We start from the raw sequence: 14229 nt of genomic DNA on the forward strand, positions 1-14229 counted from the left end.
GCAATTGACTATATTTTCATATGTTGGTCATCAGTCTTCTTTGGAAAAATGTCTACTCAGTTCCTCTGCCCATTTTTTGGTTTTAATTTTTTTTTATGTTTATTTATTTTTGAGAGAGAGGGAGGGACAGAGCGTGAGCAGGGGAGGGGCAGAGAGAGAGGGAAACATAGAATCTGAAGCAGGCTCCAGGCTCCGAGCTGTCAGCACAGAGTCTGACATGGGACTCGAACTCACAAACTGCAAGGTCATGACCTGAGCTGAAGTTAGACGGTCAGCAGACTGAGCCACCCAGGTGCCCCTCCTCTGCCCATTTTTTAATGGGATTATTTGTTTTTTTGGTGTTGAGTTTGTGTATACAGACACATATACATACATATACATAGTTATACATATATACATATGTATATATGCACTTTTTTTTTTTTTTTTTTTGAGAGAGAGTGCACAAATAGGGGAGGGGGCAGAGGGAGAGAAACAATTCTTAACAGGCTCCACACTTGGTGCAGACCCTCATGCAGGGCTTGATTCCGTGACCCTGGGATCACAACCTGAGCTGAAATCAAGAATTGGACATTCAGTTGAGCCACCCATGTGCCCCAATGAGCATGGAATATATTTCCATTTCATTGTGTTATCTTCAGTTTCTTTCATCGATGTTTTATAGTTTTTAGTGTATAGGTCTTTCACCTCCTTGGATAAGTTTATTCCTAGGTATTTTATTATTTTGGGTACAATTGTAAATTGGATTGTTTTCTTCTTTTTTTTTTTTATTTATATATGAAATTTATTGTCAAATTGGTTTCCATACAACACCCAGTGCTCATCCCAAAAGGTGCCCTCCTCAATACCCATCACCCACCCTCTCCTCCCTCCCACCCCCCATCAACCCTTAGTTTGTTCTCAGTTCTCAACAGTCTCTTATGCTTTGGCTCTCTCCCACTCTAACCTCTTTTTTTTTTTTTTTTTTTCCTTCCCCTCCCCCATGGGTTCCTGTTAAGTTTCTCAGGATCCACTTAAGAGTGAAACCATATGGTATCTGTCTTTCTCTGTATGGCTTATTTCACTTAGCATCACACTCTCCAGTTCTATCCACGTTGCTACAAAAGGCCATATTTCATTTTTTCTCATTGCCACGTAGTATTCCATTGTGTATATAAACCACAATTTCTTTATCCATTCATCAGTTGATGGACATTAGGCTCTTTCCATAATTTGGCTATTGTTGAGAGTGCTGCTATGAACATTGGGGTACAAGTGCCCCTATGCATCAGTACTCCTGTGTCCCTTGGATAAATTCCTAGCAGTGCTATTGCTGGGTCGTAGGGTAGGTCTATTTTTAATTTTCTGAGGAACCTCCACACTGCTTTCCAGAGCGGCTGCACCAATTTGCATTCCCACCAACAGTGCAAGAGGGTTCCCGTTTCTCCACATCCTCTCCAGCATCTATAGTCTCCTGATTTGTTCATTTTGGCCACTCTGACTGGCGTGAGGTGATACCTGAGTGTGGTTTTGATTTGTATTTCCCTGATAAGGAGCGACGCTGAACATCTTTTCATGTGCCTGTTGGCCATCCGGATGTCTTCTTTAGAGAAGTGTCTATTCATGTTTTCTGCCCATTTCTTCACTGGGTTATTTGCTTTTCGGGTGTGGAGTTTGGTGAGCTCTTTATAGATTTTGGATACTAGCCCTTTGTCCGATATGTCATTTGCAAATATCTTTTCCCATTCCGTTGGTTGCCTTTTAGTTTTGTTGGTTGTTTCCTTTGCTGTGCAGAAGCTTTTTATCTTCATAAGGTCCCAGTAATTCACTTTTGCTTTTAATTCCCTTGCCTTTGGGGATGTGTCGAGTAAGAGATTGCTACGGCTGAGGTCAGAGAGGTCTTTTCCTGCTTTCTCCTCTAAGGTTTTGATGGTTTCCTTTCTCACATTCAGGTCCTTTATCCATTTTGAGTTTATTTTTGTGAATGGTGTGAGAAAGTGGTCTAGTTTCAACCTTCTGCATGTTGCTGTCCAGTTCTCCCAGCACCATTTGTTAAAGAGACTGTCTTTTTTCCATTGGATGTTCTTTCCTGCTTTGTCAAAGATTAGTTGGCCATACGTTTGTGGGTCTAGTTCTGGGGTTTCTATTCTATTCCATTGGTCTACGTGTCTGTTTTTGTGCCAATTTGGATTGTTTTCTTAATTTCTCTTTCTGCTGCTTCATTATTAGTGTATAGAAATGCAACAGATTTCTGTACATTGATTTTGTATCCTGCTACTTTACTGAATTCATTTATTAGTTAGTAGTTTTTTGGTGGAGCCTTTCAGGTTTTCTTTATAGAGTATCATGTCATCTGCAAATATTGAAAGTTTGACTTCTTCCTTGCCAATTTGGATACCTTTTCTTTTTGTTGTCTGATAGCTGAGGCTAGGACTTCCAGAACTATGTTAAGTAGCAGTGGTGAGAATGTATATCCCTGTCTTGTTCCTGACCATAGAGGAAAAGCTCTCAGTTTTTTCCCATTGAGGTTGATATTAGTTGTGGATTTTTCATATATGGCCTTTATTATGTTGAGGTAATGTTCCCTCTGTTCCTACTTTGTTGAGGGTTTTTATTGTGAATGGATGTTGTATTTTTTTATTTTTTAAAAAAAATTTTTTTTTTTCAGCGTTTTATTTATTTTTGGGACAGAGAGAGACAGAGCATGAACGGGGGAGGGGCAGAGAGAGAGGGAGACACAGAATCGGAAACAGGCTCCAGGCTCTGAGCCATCAGCCCAGAGCCCGACGCGGGGCTCGAACTCACGGACCGCGAGATCGTGACCTGGCTGAAGTCGGATGCTTAACCGACTGCGCCACCCATGCGCCCCTGTTGTATTTTTTTAAATGCTTTTTCTGCATCTATTCAAATGATCAAATGTTTTTTATTTTTTCTCCCCTGTTGTATTTTTTTAAATGCTTTTTCTGCATCTATTCAAATGATCAAATGTTTTTTATTTTTTCTCATGTTGATGTGATGTATCATGTTGATTGAGTTGCAAGAATAAATCCCCTCTTGATCATGATGAATAATTTTTTAATGCATTGTTGAATTTGGTTTGCTAATATTTTGTTAAACTTTTGCATCTATATTAATCATATTGACCTATAGTTTTTCTTTTCTTGTGTCTTTATCTGGTTTTTGTATCAGGGTAATGTTAGCCTCATAGAATGAATTTGGAAGTTTTCCTTTCTCTTCTGTTTTTTGGAAATGTTTGAGAAGAACAGGTATTAACTGTTCTTTAAGTGTTTGGTAGAATTCCCCTGTAAAGCCGTCTGATCCTGGACTTTTGTTTGTGGGGGGTTTTTTGATTACTGGTTTAATTTCATAGTTGGTAATTGGTCTGTTCAAATTTTTGGAGTCACCTGATTCAGTTTTGGGTGGTTGTATGTTTCTAGGAATTTATCCATTTCTTCTAGATTGTTCAGTTTGTTGGCATATAATTTTTCATAATATTCTCTTAAAAGGTTGTTTGTATTTCTGTGGCGTTGGTTGTTATTACTCCTCTTTCATTTGTGATTTTGAGTTCTCTCTCTTTTTATGAATTTGGCTAGAGGTACCACTTTTGTTGATCTTTTCAGAGAACCAGCTCCAGGTTCCATTGATATATTCTATTGTTTGTTTTTGTTCCTATATCATTTTTTCTGCTCTGATCTTTATTATTTTCTTCTACTGTTTCTGAGTTCTGTTTCTTCTTTTTCTAGCTCCTTTTAGGTAGAAGGTTAGGTTGTTTATTTGAGATTTCTTGCTTCTTGACTGTAGGCCTAAATTGCTATAAAGTTGCCTCTTAGGGCATTTTTGCTGCATCCCAAAGATTTTGGACCATCATGTTTTCATTTGACTTCATTTTATTTCCTCTTTGGTTTCCGGTTAACCCATTCAATTGTTTAGTAGTATGTTATTTAATGTCCGTATATTTGTGTTCTTTCCATATTTTTTCTTATGGTTGATGGTTAGTTTTATAGCATTGTGATTGGAAAAGATACTTGGTATGACTTTGATCTTTTTGAATTTGTTGAGGCTTATTTTGTGACCTAATATATGATCTGTTCTGGAGAATGTTCCATTAGCATTTGAAAAGAGTGTGTATTCTGCTGTTTAGGATGCAGTGTTCTGAGTATATCTGTTAGATCCATCTGGTCCAATGTGTCATTCAAAGCTACTGTTCCTGTGTTGATTGTGTTTGGATGATCAGCCCATTGATGTAAGTGGGGGATTCAAGTCGCCTACTTTTATTATATTACCGTGGATTACTTCCTTTATGTTTGTTATTAACTGTGTTATGTATTTGGGTGCATAAATATGTACAATTATTATATCTTGTTGGATTGTTCCCTTTGTGATTATATAGTGTTTTTCTTTGTCTCTTGTTACAGTCTTTGTTTTAATGTTTATTTTGTCCATGGTAAGTATTATGCTCCTGGCATTCTTTTCACTTCCATTTGCATGATAAATGCTTTTCCATCCCTTCACTTTCAATCTGCATGTGTCTTTAGGTCTGAAATGAGCCTCTGGTAGACAGCACATAGATGGGTCCTGCTTTTTTAAAAACTTGTTTTTAATTTGAGAGAGAGAGAGAGAGAGAGAGAGAGCATGAGCAAGGGAGAGGGACAAAGGGGCAGAGAGAGAATCCCAAACAGGTTCCATACTCATCATGGAGCCCAATGTGGAGCTCGATCCTATGACCCTGAGATCATGACCTGAGCCAAAATCAAATCAGATACTTAACCACCTGGTCACCCAGGTGCCCTGGGTCTTGCTTTTTTTTTTTTTTTTTTAATTATTATTTCCATCACCCTATGTCTTTTGATTGGAGTATTAGTCCATTTACATTCAAAGTAATTATTGATAAGCATGGACTTATTGCCATTTTGTTGCTTGTTATGGCTGTTTTTGTAGTTCTTTATGTTTCTTTCTTACTCTCCTCTCATGGTTTGCTGGCTTTCTTTAGTGATATACTTGGATTCCTTTCTCTTTATTTTTTGCATATCTATTACTGGTTTTTGATTTATGTTTACCATGAGGTTTATATATGGCATCTTACACATATAGCTGTTCACACCCATTGCATCCTTTTCACACCCATGGCATCCCTCCCTCCCAAGGACAGTCCCAAGAGCTGTTTGCCTCCTGACAGCATCTCTACCCTTCCTACCCTTTTTGATGTGGCCTCTTCTCTACATTTAGCTGTGGAGAGTCTGTCCTGCCAGTCTTGAGTTTGTTTCCCGGGTTATTTCCACTGATGTGGGTGTTATTTAGGTATATCATGGGAGAAGGTGAGTTTAGGATCCTCCTACTCCACCATCTTTCCCAGAAGTCAGTCCTCCTCATTTCTCAAAGAAATTCTTGTCAATTTCTCTGGTAATGTAATTCTTGGTTATTATAGTTGTCACACAGGTATTGTTTCCAGTATGTGCCTCTTGATTCTTTTAATTCTTGTCTTCCAATAATCCTGTTCTCTATATGACCTCACTACCATGTCAAATCCTAAGTCGTATTGTTACCAATAACAGCAACCCTTCGTAATCTTGATTCCAAGCATCTCAACCTCTGACTTCTACCTATCTTTCTAGCTTACTCCTTTAAAACTCCCAACTCTAATGATGTATGGCTTCATCAGGGCCTGCAATGACTTTTGCCACACTTCTGTTGTCTCTTATCTTCCCATGTCCTCAGTTCTATCCTTACTTAGCTTAAATTTCTTTGTCATTATATCACTTCCTTTACATATAGCCTCTCTTCCCTTGTCCCCTCTGAATTTGTCTTATTTGAAAGTCAAAACCCCAAACCTTAAATCAGGCTTTTTGACTTTTCCACTCCTGCATCCACACACTTGAATGGCTGGAGAAAAACACATGCTAATTGGTCTCACTTTTTTTTTTTTATATATGTAATTTATTGTCAAATTGGTTTCCATACAACAACCAGTGCTCATCCCAACATGTGCCTTCCTCAATTCCCATCACCCACTTTCCCCTCTCTCCCACCCCCCTCCCCCATCAACCCTCAGTTTGTTCTCAGTATTTAAGGGTCTCTTATGGTTTGCCTCCTTCCCGCTCTGTAACTTCCCCCCCCCCTTCCCCCTGGTCTTTTGTTGAGTTTCTCAGGATCCACGTATGAGTGAAAACATACGGTATCTGTCTTTCTCTGCCTGACTTATTTCACTTAGCATAACACTCTCCAGTTCTATCCACGTTGCTACAAATGGCCAGATTTCATTCTTTCTCATTGCCAAGTAGTACTCCATTGTATATATAAACCACATCTTCTTTTTTTTTTTTTTTTTTTTTTTTTTTAATTTTTTTTTCAACGTTTATTTATTTTTGGGACAGAGAGAGACAGAGCATGAACGGGGGAGGAGCAGAGAGAGAGGGAGACACAGAATCGGAAACAGGCTCCAGGCTCTGAGCCATCAGCCCAGAGCCCGATGCGGGGCTCGAACTCACGGACCGCGAGATCGTGACCTGGCTGAAGTCGGACGCTTAACCGACTGCGCCACCCAGGCGCCCCTAAACCACATCTTCTTTATCCATTCATCAGTTGATGGACATTAGGCTCTTTCCATAATTTGGCTATTGTTGAAAGTGCTGCTGTAAACATTGGGGTACAAGTGCCCCTATGCATCAGTACTCCTGTATCCCTTGGGTAAATTCCTAGCAGTGGTATTGCTGGGTCATAGGGTAGGTCTATTTTTAATTTTTTGAGGAACCTCCACACTGTTTTCCAGAGCGGCTGCACAAGTTTGCATTCCCACCAACACTGCAAGAGGGTTCCCATTTCTCCACATCCTCTCCAGCATCTATAGCCTCCTGATTTGTTCATTTTAGCCAATCTGACCAGCGTAAGGTAGTATCTCAGTGTGGTTTTGATTTGTATTTCCCTGATGAGGAGTGACATTGAGCATCTTTTCATGTGCCTGTTGGCCATCTGGATGTCTTCTTTAGAAGAAAAGTGTCTATTCATGTCTTCTGCCCATTTCTGCACTGGATTATTTGTTTTTCGGGTGTGGAGTTTGGTGAGTTCTTTATAGATTTTGGATACTAGCCCTTTGTCCAATATGTCATTTGCAAATATCTTTTTCCATGCCATCGGTTGCCTTTTAGTTTTGTTGATTGTTTCCTTTGCAGTGCAGAAGCTTTTTATCTTCATGAGGTCCCAATAGTTCATTTTTGCTTTTAATTCCCTTGCCTTTGGAGATGTGTCGAGTAAGAAATTGCTGCAGTTGAGGTCAGAGAGGTTTTTTCCTGCTTTCTCCTCTAGGGTTGTGATGGTTTCCTGTCTCACATTCATGTCCTTCATCCATTTTGAGTTTATTTTTGTGAATGGTGTAAGAAAGTGGTCTAGTTTCATTCTTCTGCATGTTGCTGTCCAGTTCTCCCAGCACCATTTGTTAAAGAGACTGTCTTTTTTCCATTGGGTATTCTTTCCTGCTTTGTCAAAGATTAGTTGGCCATATATTTGTGGGTCCAATTCTGGAGTCTCTATTGTATTCCATTGGTCTATGTGTCTGTTTTTGTGCCAATACCATGCTGTCTTGATGATTACAGCTTTGTACTAGAGGCTGAAGTCTGGGATTGTGATGCCTCCCGCTTTGGTTTTCTTCTTCAATATTACTTTGGCTATGGTCTCACTTTAAATCAATGCCTTAAGTAGGCACTTAGTGCTGTCAGTCAGTCATATGCATGTAGTTATACTTTATTTCCCTAGTCCCATTTGCTCTCCTCCTTTCCTAGATTATTTCACACCGCCTTTTTTTTTAACCTTCAGTTGCTCTTCCCCTGTCTTCCTTCTCACTTGATGAGCTTTCTTTCTATTTCACTAAGAAAATCAAAGCAGTTAGAAGAGAACTTTCACGAACTGTTCCCACATCTATTCATTTAGTTGCATTTGTACCATATATTTTGTCTTCTCTCCTGTTACTATTGAGGAACTTTCAGTGCTTCTATAACCATTCCTTCCACTCGTCTACCAGATCTCACCATATTTCTTTCCACCTATTGAGGGACATTTCTCCAGCAATTTCACTTTCCCAAAAAGAGTTCCTTTTCTCTTGCATCTTCTCATTGGTATATAAACATGATATTTTATCCCCACCTTAAAAATAACAGAAGCCTTTCTTGACCTCATTTCCTTTCCAACTAATACTTTACCAGTGAGTACTCTAATGCTCTTTTCCCTTTTATATTAAAGCTCAAGAGTTACTTACTACACTGCTCCAATTCCTTTCCTATTCTCAGTCTTTTAAAAAATTGAACTATAATTCACACACCTTAAAATTCACTCTTTTAAACTGTGTAAATTCAGTGGTTTTAGTATATTTACAGTGTTTTGCCACCCTCACGTCTCCAATTCCAGAATATTTTCACCATCGTAAAACGAAATTCCATGCCCCCGGCAATCATGTCTCACTCTCTTTTCTCCCAGTTCCTAGCAACCAATAATCTACTTTCTGCCTTTATGGTTTTGCCTATTCTGGGCATTTCATATAAATGGAATCATATAGTACACATCCCTTTATGTCTGGCTTTTTAAACTTGGTGTGATGTTTTCAAGGTTCATTGATGTGGTGTTTATCAGTACTTCATTGGTTTTCATGGCTGAATATTTCATTGTATGATGGATAAAGGATCATCCAGATCATCCTCAGGTTCGATGATTTCCTAGGAGGGCTCCTAGGACTCAGCACATAGTCATATTCTAGGCTATGATTTATTACAAAAGAAATAAAGAGAAAAGGCACATGATGTGAAGTCCATGGGAAACGAGGTACAAGCTTCCAAGAGTCTTCTTCCAGTGGAGTCACACAGTACATGCTTAATTCCCCTAACAATGAGTTGTGACAGCACTTCTGAAATGTTGCCAACCAGGGGAGCTCATTAGAAGCTCAGTGCCCAGGGTTTTTACTAAGCATTTGTCATGTAGGCACCCTGTGTCTATTTCGCATTCATATTCCAGACTCCTGGAAGGCAAGCGGGTGTTTAACATAACCCATGTTGTTTGTGTAAATAGTTTAAACATAACAAGCCACCCTTATCATTTATAGAATTCCAGGAAAACTCCTAAAATCATGGTCTCAGATACAAGCCAAGGGCTAACCTTATAATTAAATCTTTTAAAAGACAGTAGTCAGGGCTGCTATGTTAAATCTCTTCTATGCATATGGATATACCATATTTTGTTTATCCATTCATGAGTTGATAGACATTTGGGTTGTTTTGACTTTTTGGCTGTTATGAATAATTCCACTCTGAACATTGATGTGCACATTTTTGTGTGAACATGTTTTCATTTCTCTCATGTTATATACCTAGGAGGGAAATTGCTGGATCATATGGTAAACTTTTGAGGAAATGCCAGACTCTTTTCCAAAGAGGCTACACCATTTTACATTCCTACCAGCATGTATGAGGATTCCAATTTTTCTGCATTCTTGACAACACTTGTTGTTATCTGTCATTTTGATTATAGCCACCTTAGTAGGTGTGAAAGGTATCTCATTGTGGTTTTGATTTGCATTTCTCTGATGGCTAATGATGTTGAATATCTTTTTTGTGTGCATATTGGCTATTATATATTTTCTTTGGTAAACTCTATTCACATTCTTTTTGTTATATATAATTTTTTAAAGTTTATTTATTTTGAAAGAGACAGGATGTGTACAAGCTGGGGAGGGACAGAGAGAGAGAATCCCAAGCAGAGCCCGATGCAGGGCTTGAACTCATGAACAGCGAGATCATGACCCGATCTGAAATCAAGAGTCAGATTCTTAAACAACTCAGTCACCCAGGCGTCCTGATCTCTATTCATATTCTTTGCCCATTTGTAAGTTGAATCATTTATCTTTATATTATTGAACATCATTTATATTTTTTAATTCTTTATATATTCTGTATTTTTTGTTTTTATTTTTTTTAATGTTTATTTATTTTGAGAGAGAGAGAGAGACAGTACACACAAGCAGGGGAGGGGCACAGAGAGAGGGAGAGAGGGAATTCCAAGCAGGCTCTGTGCTGTTAACATGAGGTTCCATCCCATAAACTGTGAGATCATGACCTGAGCCAAAATCAGTAGTTGGCCGCTTAACTCACTGAGCCACCTAGGTGCCCTGTTTTTATTTGTTATATAGTCTCTATGTAAGAATTTTATTTTGGGGCGCCTGGGTGGCGCAGTCGGTTAAGCGTCAGACTTCAGCCAGGTCACGATCTTGCGGTCCGTGAGTTCGAGCCCCGCGTCAGGCTCTGGGCTGATGGCTCAGAGCCTGGAGCCTGTTTCCGATTCTGTGTCTCCCTCTCTCTCTGCCCCTCCCCCGTTCATGCTCTGTCTCTCTCTATCCCAAAAATAAATAAACGTTGAAAAAAAAAATTAAAAATAAAAAAAAAGAATTTTATTCTATATAAAAGAATTTTTAAAATTCTTTATATATTCTAGTTACAAGTTTCTTATCAGGTATGTGATTTGCAAGTATTTTCTCCCATTCTTTGAGTTGTCTTTTAACTTTCGTCATATGTCCTTGAAAGTACAAAAGTTTATAATTTCTGTGATTTTCATTTTGTCTTTTTTTGGTTACTTGTGTTTTTGGGGTTATAGGTAAGAAACCATTCCCTAATCCAAGGTCATGAAGATTTATACCTTTGTATACTTTTTAAATTCTTACATTTAGATCTTTAACCTATTCTGAATTAATTTTTGTATGTACTGTGAAGCTCATATCCAGCTTTTTTGCATTTGGAAATCCAGTTGTCTCAGCACCGACTTTTGAAGAGCCTAGTCTTTTCCTGTTGGATTGTCTGGACACCTGTAAAGGAAGAACATGTTATTGTGTGTCTCCTTTACTTTTAATACTCTACTCAGAGAATATGTCACTTCTGACCTTTCTGGTCACCAAATGGGTGGGAGTTTTCCCCCATACCAAGCAATTCTGAGATTCTCCAGACACCAGCTGGGTGTCCTACAGATTTAACTCAATTCTGACACTACTTGGAGATACTATTTGATCCCACAGATTAAAGGTTCAGTTCCATAAGACTGTCCCCAACCTTTTCAGATGCCAGTTGCAAGTCCAAGTTGTTCCTTCTCTGTGCTTCTGACCAACCACATGTGAATTGGAGGTTCCCATAAACCCTTTCTCAGGTTCAATTAATTTGCTAGAATAGCTCATAGAATGCAGGAAAAGATTATACTTGCTAGATTGCCAATTATCTAAAAAAGGATATAACTCAAGAACAGCCAGATGGAAGAGATTCAAAGGGCTAGGATGTGGGAAGGGGTGTGGAGCTCCCATGCCCTCTGTGGGTACACCACTCTCCCAGCACCTCCATGTGTTCAACAACCAAGAGGTTCTCCAAATCCCATCCTTTAGGTATGGAGGATTTATTGCATAGACATGATGGATTAAGTCATTGGCCATTGATGATTCTCTCTTGCCAACCAGCGCCCATCCTTGGTGACTTTCCAAATGTCACCTAGCTCATTAATGTAAACTCTGCTATGGTTCAAAGGGCTTGTTATGAATAAGAAAAGCCATCCATTTAACTTTTATTCCTTTTATTTCAGAAGCTAAGAACAAAGCTAAATATTATAACAAAAGATGTCTCTATGGCTCTTGCATAGGAAATTATAACGGTTTTAGGAAATATGTGCCCAGAACAGTAGGCAAAGACCAAATATATATTTCATATTATAAATCACAAAATCACAACACTGTTGTCAAGTTTGTTGCATATATATGTAGTTCTTAATAGTCAGTTCTGTTCCACTGATTTATATGTTTATTCTCATGTCATTACCACATAGTATGGATGATTGTAGCTTTGTAGGAAGCTTAGAAATTTGGGAACTTATGAATTGTCCAACTTTGTTCTTTGTCAAGATTGTTTTGACTATTCTGGGTCCCTTGCATTTATGTTTGAATTTGAGGATTGATTTTTTGATTTCTGCAGAAAAGTAGTTGAATTTTGATAGATAATACATTATATCTGTAGATCAATTGAGAGAGTAGTGCCATCTTTTTTTAAATGTTTATTTTTAAGAGACAGAAAGAGCTAGTTGGGAGAGGGGTTGGGGGGGTGCACAGAAGATCTGAAGTGGGCTCTGTGCTGACCGCAGAGAGCGAGATGCAGGGCTTGAACCCACAAGCCGTGAGAGATCATGACCTGAGCCGAAGTCGGTTGCTTAACCTAACTGAACCACCCAGGTGCCCCAGAGAGTACTGCCATTCTAACAATATTAAATCATCTGGAATGTATTTCCATTTATAAAATTGCTTTCAGCATTGTTTTATAGTTTTCAGCATACAAGTCTTATGCTTTTTGGTGAAATATGTCCTTAAGTGTTTTATCTTTTTGATGCTATTATAAATGGTATTATTTTCTAATTTTGTTTTGGATTGTTCATTGTTAGTATCTAAAAATATGGTTGATTACTGCATATTGATTTTGTATCCTGCAACCTTGTAGAACGTGGTTAACAAATAGTTTTTGTAGTGGATTTCCAAGGATTTCTGTATATAAGTTTGCCATTTGTAAATAGAGATAGCTTTACTTGTTCCTTCAATCCAGATGCCTCTTCTTTTTCTTGCCTAATCCCCTGGCTAGAACCTCCAGTTAAATGTTGAATAGAAGTAATAAGAACAGGCAGGCATCCTTTCTGATTTAGAAGGAAAGCTTTCAGTCTTGTACTATTAAATACAGTGTTAGCTGTGGGTTTTTCATAGATGTTCTTTATCAGGTTGGGGACTTGCCTTCTATTCCTAGTTTTTTTTGAGTGTATTATTTTGACAGGGTATTGGATTTTGTCAAATGCTTTTTCTGCATCTATAGGGGTGATCATATGGTGTTTGTCCCGTTGATATGGTGTCTTAGTCCTGCTAAGAGGACTAAATTTAAAAGGTTTTGTGAGGTCTTTGGGCTGCTGTAACAAAATACTACAGACTGAGTGGCATATAAACAACAAAAATTTATTTCTCATAGTTCTGGAGGCTGGAAGTTCAAGGTCAGAGTGCCAGTATGATAGGATTCTGGTGAAAACCCTATTCTGGGTTGCAGATGCTGACTTCTCACTGTGCTCATGGTGGAAGGAGGAGAGGGATCTTTTTGGAGCCTCTTATATAAGGGCACTAATCCTATTCATGAGGGCTCCACCTAATTACCTCTTAGAGAATTTTGAGGGTATACAAATATTCAGACTATAGCATATGATGTATAATATTGATTTTTATTTGCTTAGCTACCCTTGAATTCCTGAAATAAACCCCATAATACTTTTTATATGTTGCTAGATTCAGTTTGCTATTACTTTGCTAAGGAATTTTTTCATCTATATTAATAAGGAATATTAGTCTGTGGTTTTCTTATGATGTCCTTGTCTGCTTTTGTATCAGGTAATAATGGCCTCAGAATGAGTTAGAGTGTGTTCTCAGTTATGTTTTTTGGAAAAGTTTGTGAAGGATTGGTGTTAATTCTTTAAGCATTTGGTCATGTTCACCTATGGAGCCATCTAGTTCTGGATTTTTCTTTGTGGGAAGTTTTTGATTACTAACTCAGTCTCTCTAGTTGGTATAAGACCTATACCTGAACAGACCGTTCAGTTATTCTATTTCTTCTTAAGTCAGGTTTGGTAGTGTGTGCCTTTCTAGGAATTGTCCATTTCATCTGGGTCGTCTAGTTTGATGGTATTATATATTCTGAACATTAAAATATTTTATAGACTACTTTTAAAACTTTCTGCTCTTTGAGATTGATCTTTTTTCCAGTTAGCCCAGATAAAAATAGTTATAAAATTATGTCGTTGTTTTATATGAAGGCAGTGCTTGGTAAACTAGCTTTTAAGAATCACTAACATTTTTAGTAATACTTTACATATTCTTTTAGGGTTGTATATTCATCAGACAGAAACATAAGAAACTATGAAGAAGAAATTCTTAGGAAAAAGATAGTGGTGAGGGGAGTGCCACAAAAGAAATGTGACTTCAGCTTTGGAATCTGCACTGACAACGATGGAAGATCATCTGTAGAGTCATCTGATTGTTCTCTTCAGAAGCATGAAGTTCCAGAGGATGTCGATGTTGGAGTACACAATTTAATTTCTGCTGGTGAGTTATTTTTTGGTGGATTTTTAGAAAATTGTATAGCTGTGAAAGTAATTATATTCTGATACAGTTGGAGAAAACATATTTCAAAAATCAATTCTACTGATCTCTTTTTTATAGGAGAT

General features: G+C 38.1%; 1 protein-coding gene across 3 annotated transcripts in view; it reads left to right on the forward strand.

Annotated features, from left to right (window-relative positions):
• BTBD8 (BTB domain containing 8) overlaps window positions 1–14229 on the forward strand; it is a 118418-nt gene that overhangs the window by 13016 nt on the left and 91173 nt on the right. For all 3 annotated transcript variants that reach the window (XM_086717538.1, XM_086717536.1, XM_086717537.1), the window contains exon 3: window positions 13887–14107. In XM_086717538.1, the coding sequence (XP_086573664.1) occupies window positions 13887–14107 (221 nt within the window). The remainder of the gene's footprint in view (window positions 1–13886; window positions 14108–14229) is intronic.

This window comes from Puma concolor, chromosome C1 (genome assembly GCF_028749965.1).
Source record: "Puma concolor isolate L17-30 chromosome C1, mPumCon1.1.hap2, whole genome shotgun sequence".
In the NCBI taxonomy this organism is placed as follows: Eukaryota; Metazoa; Chordata; class Mammalia; order Carnivora; family Felidae; genus Puma; species Puma concolor.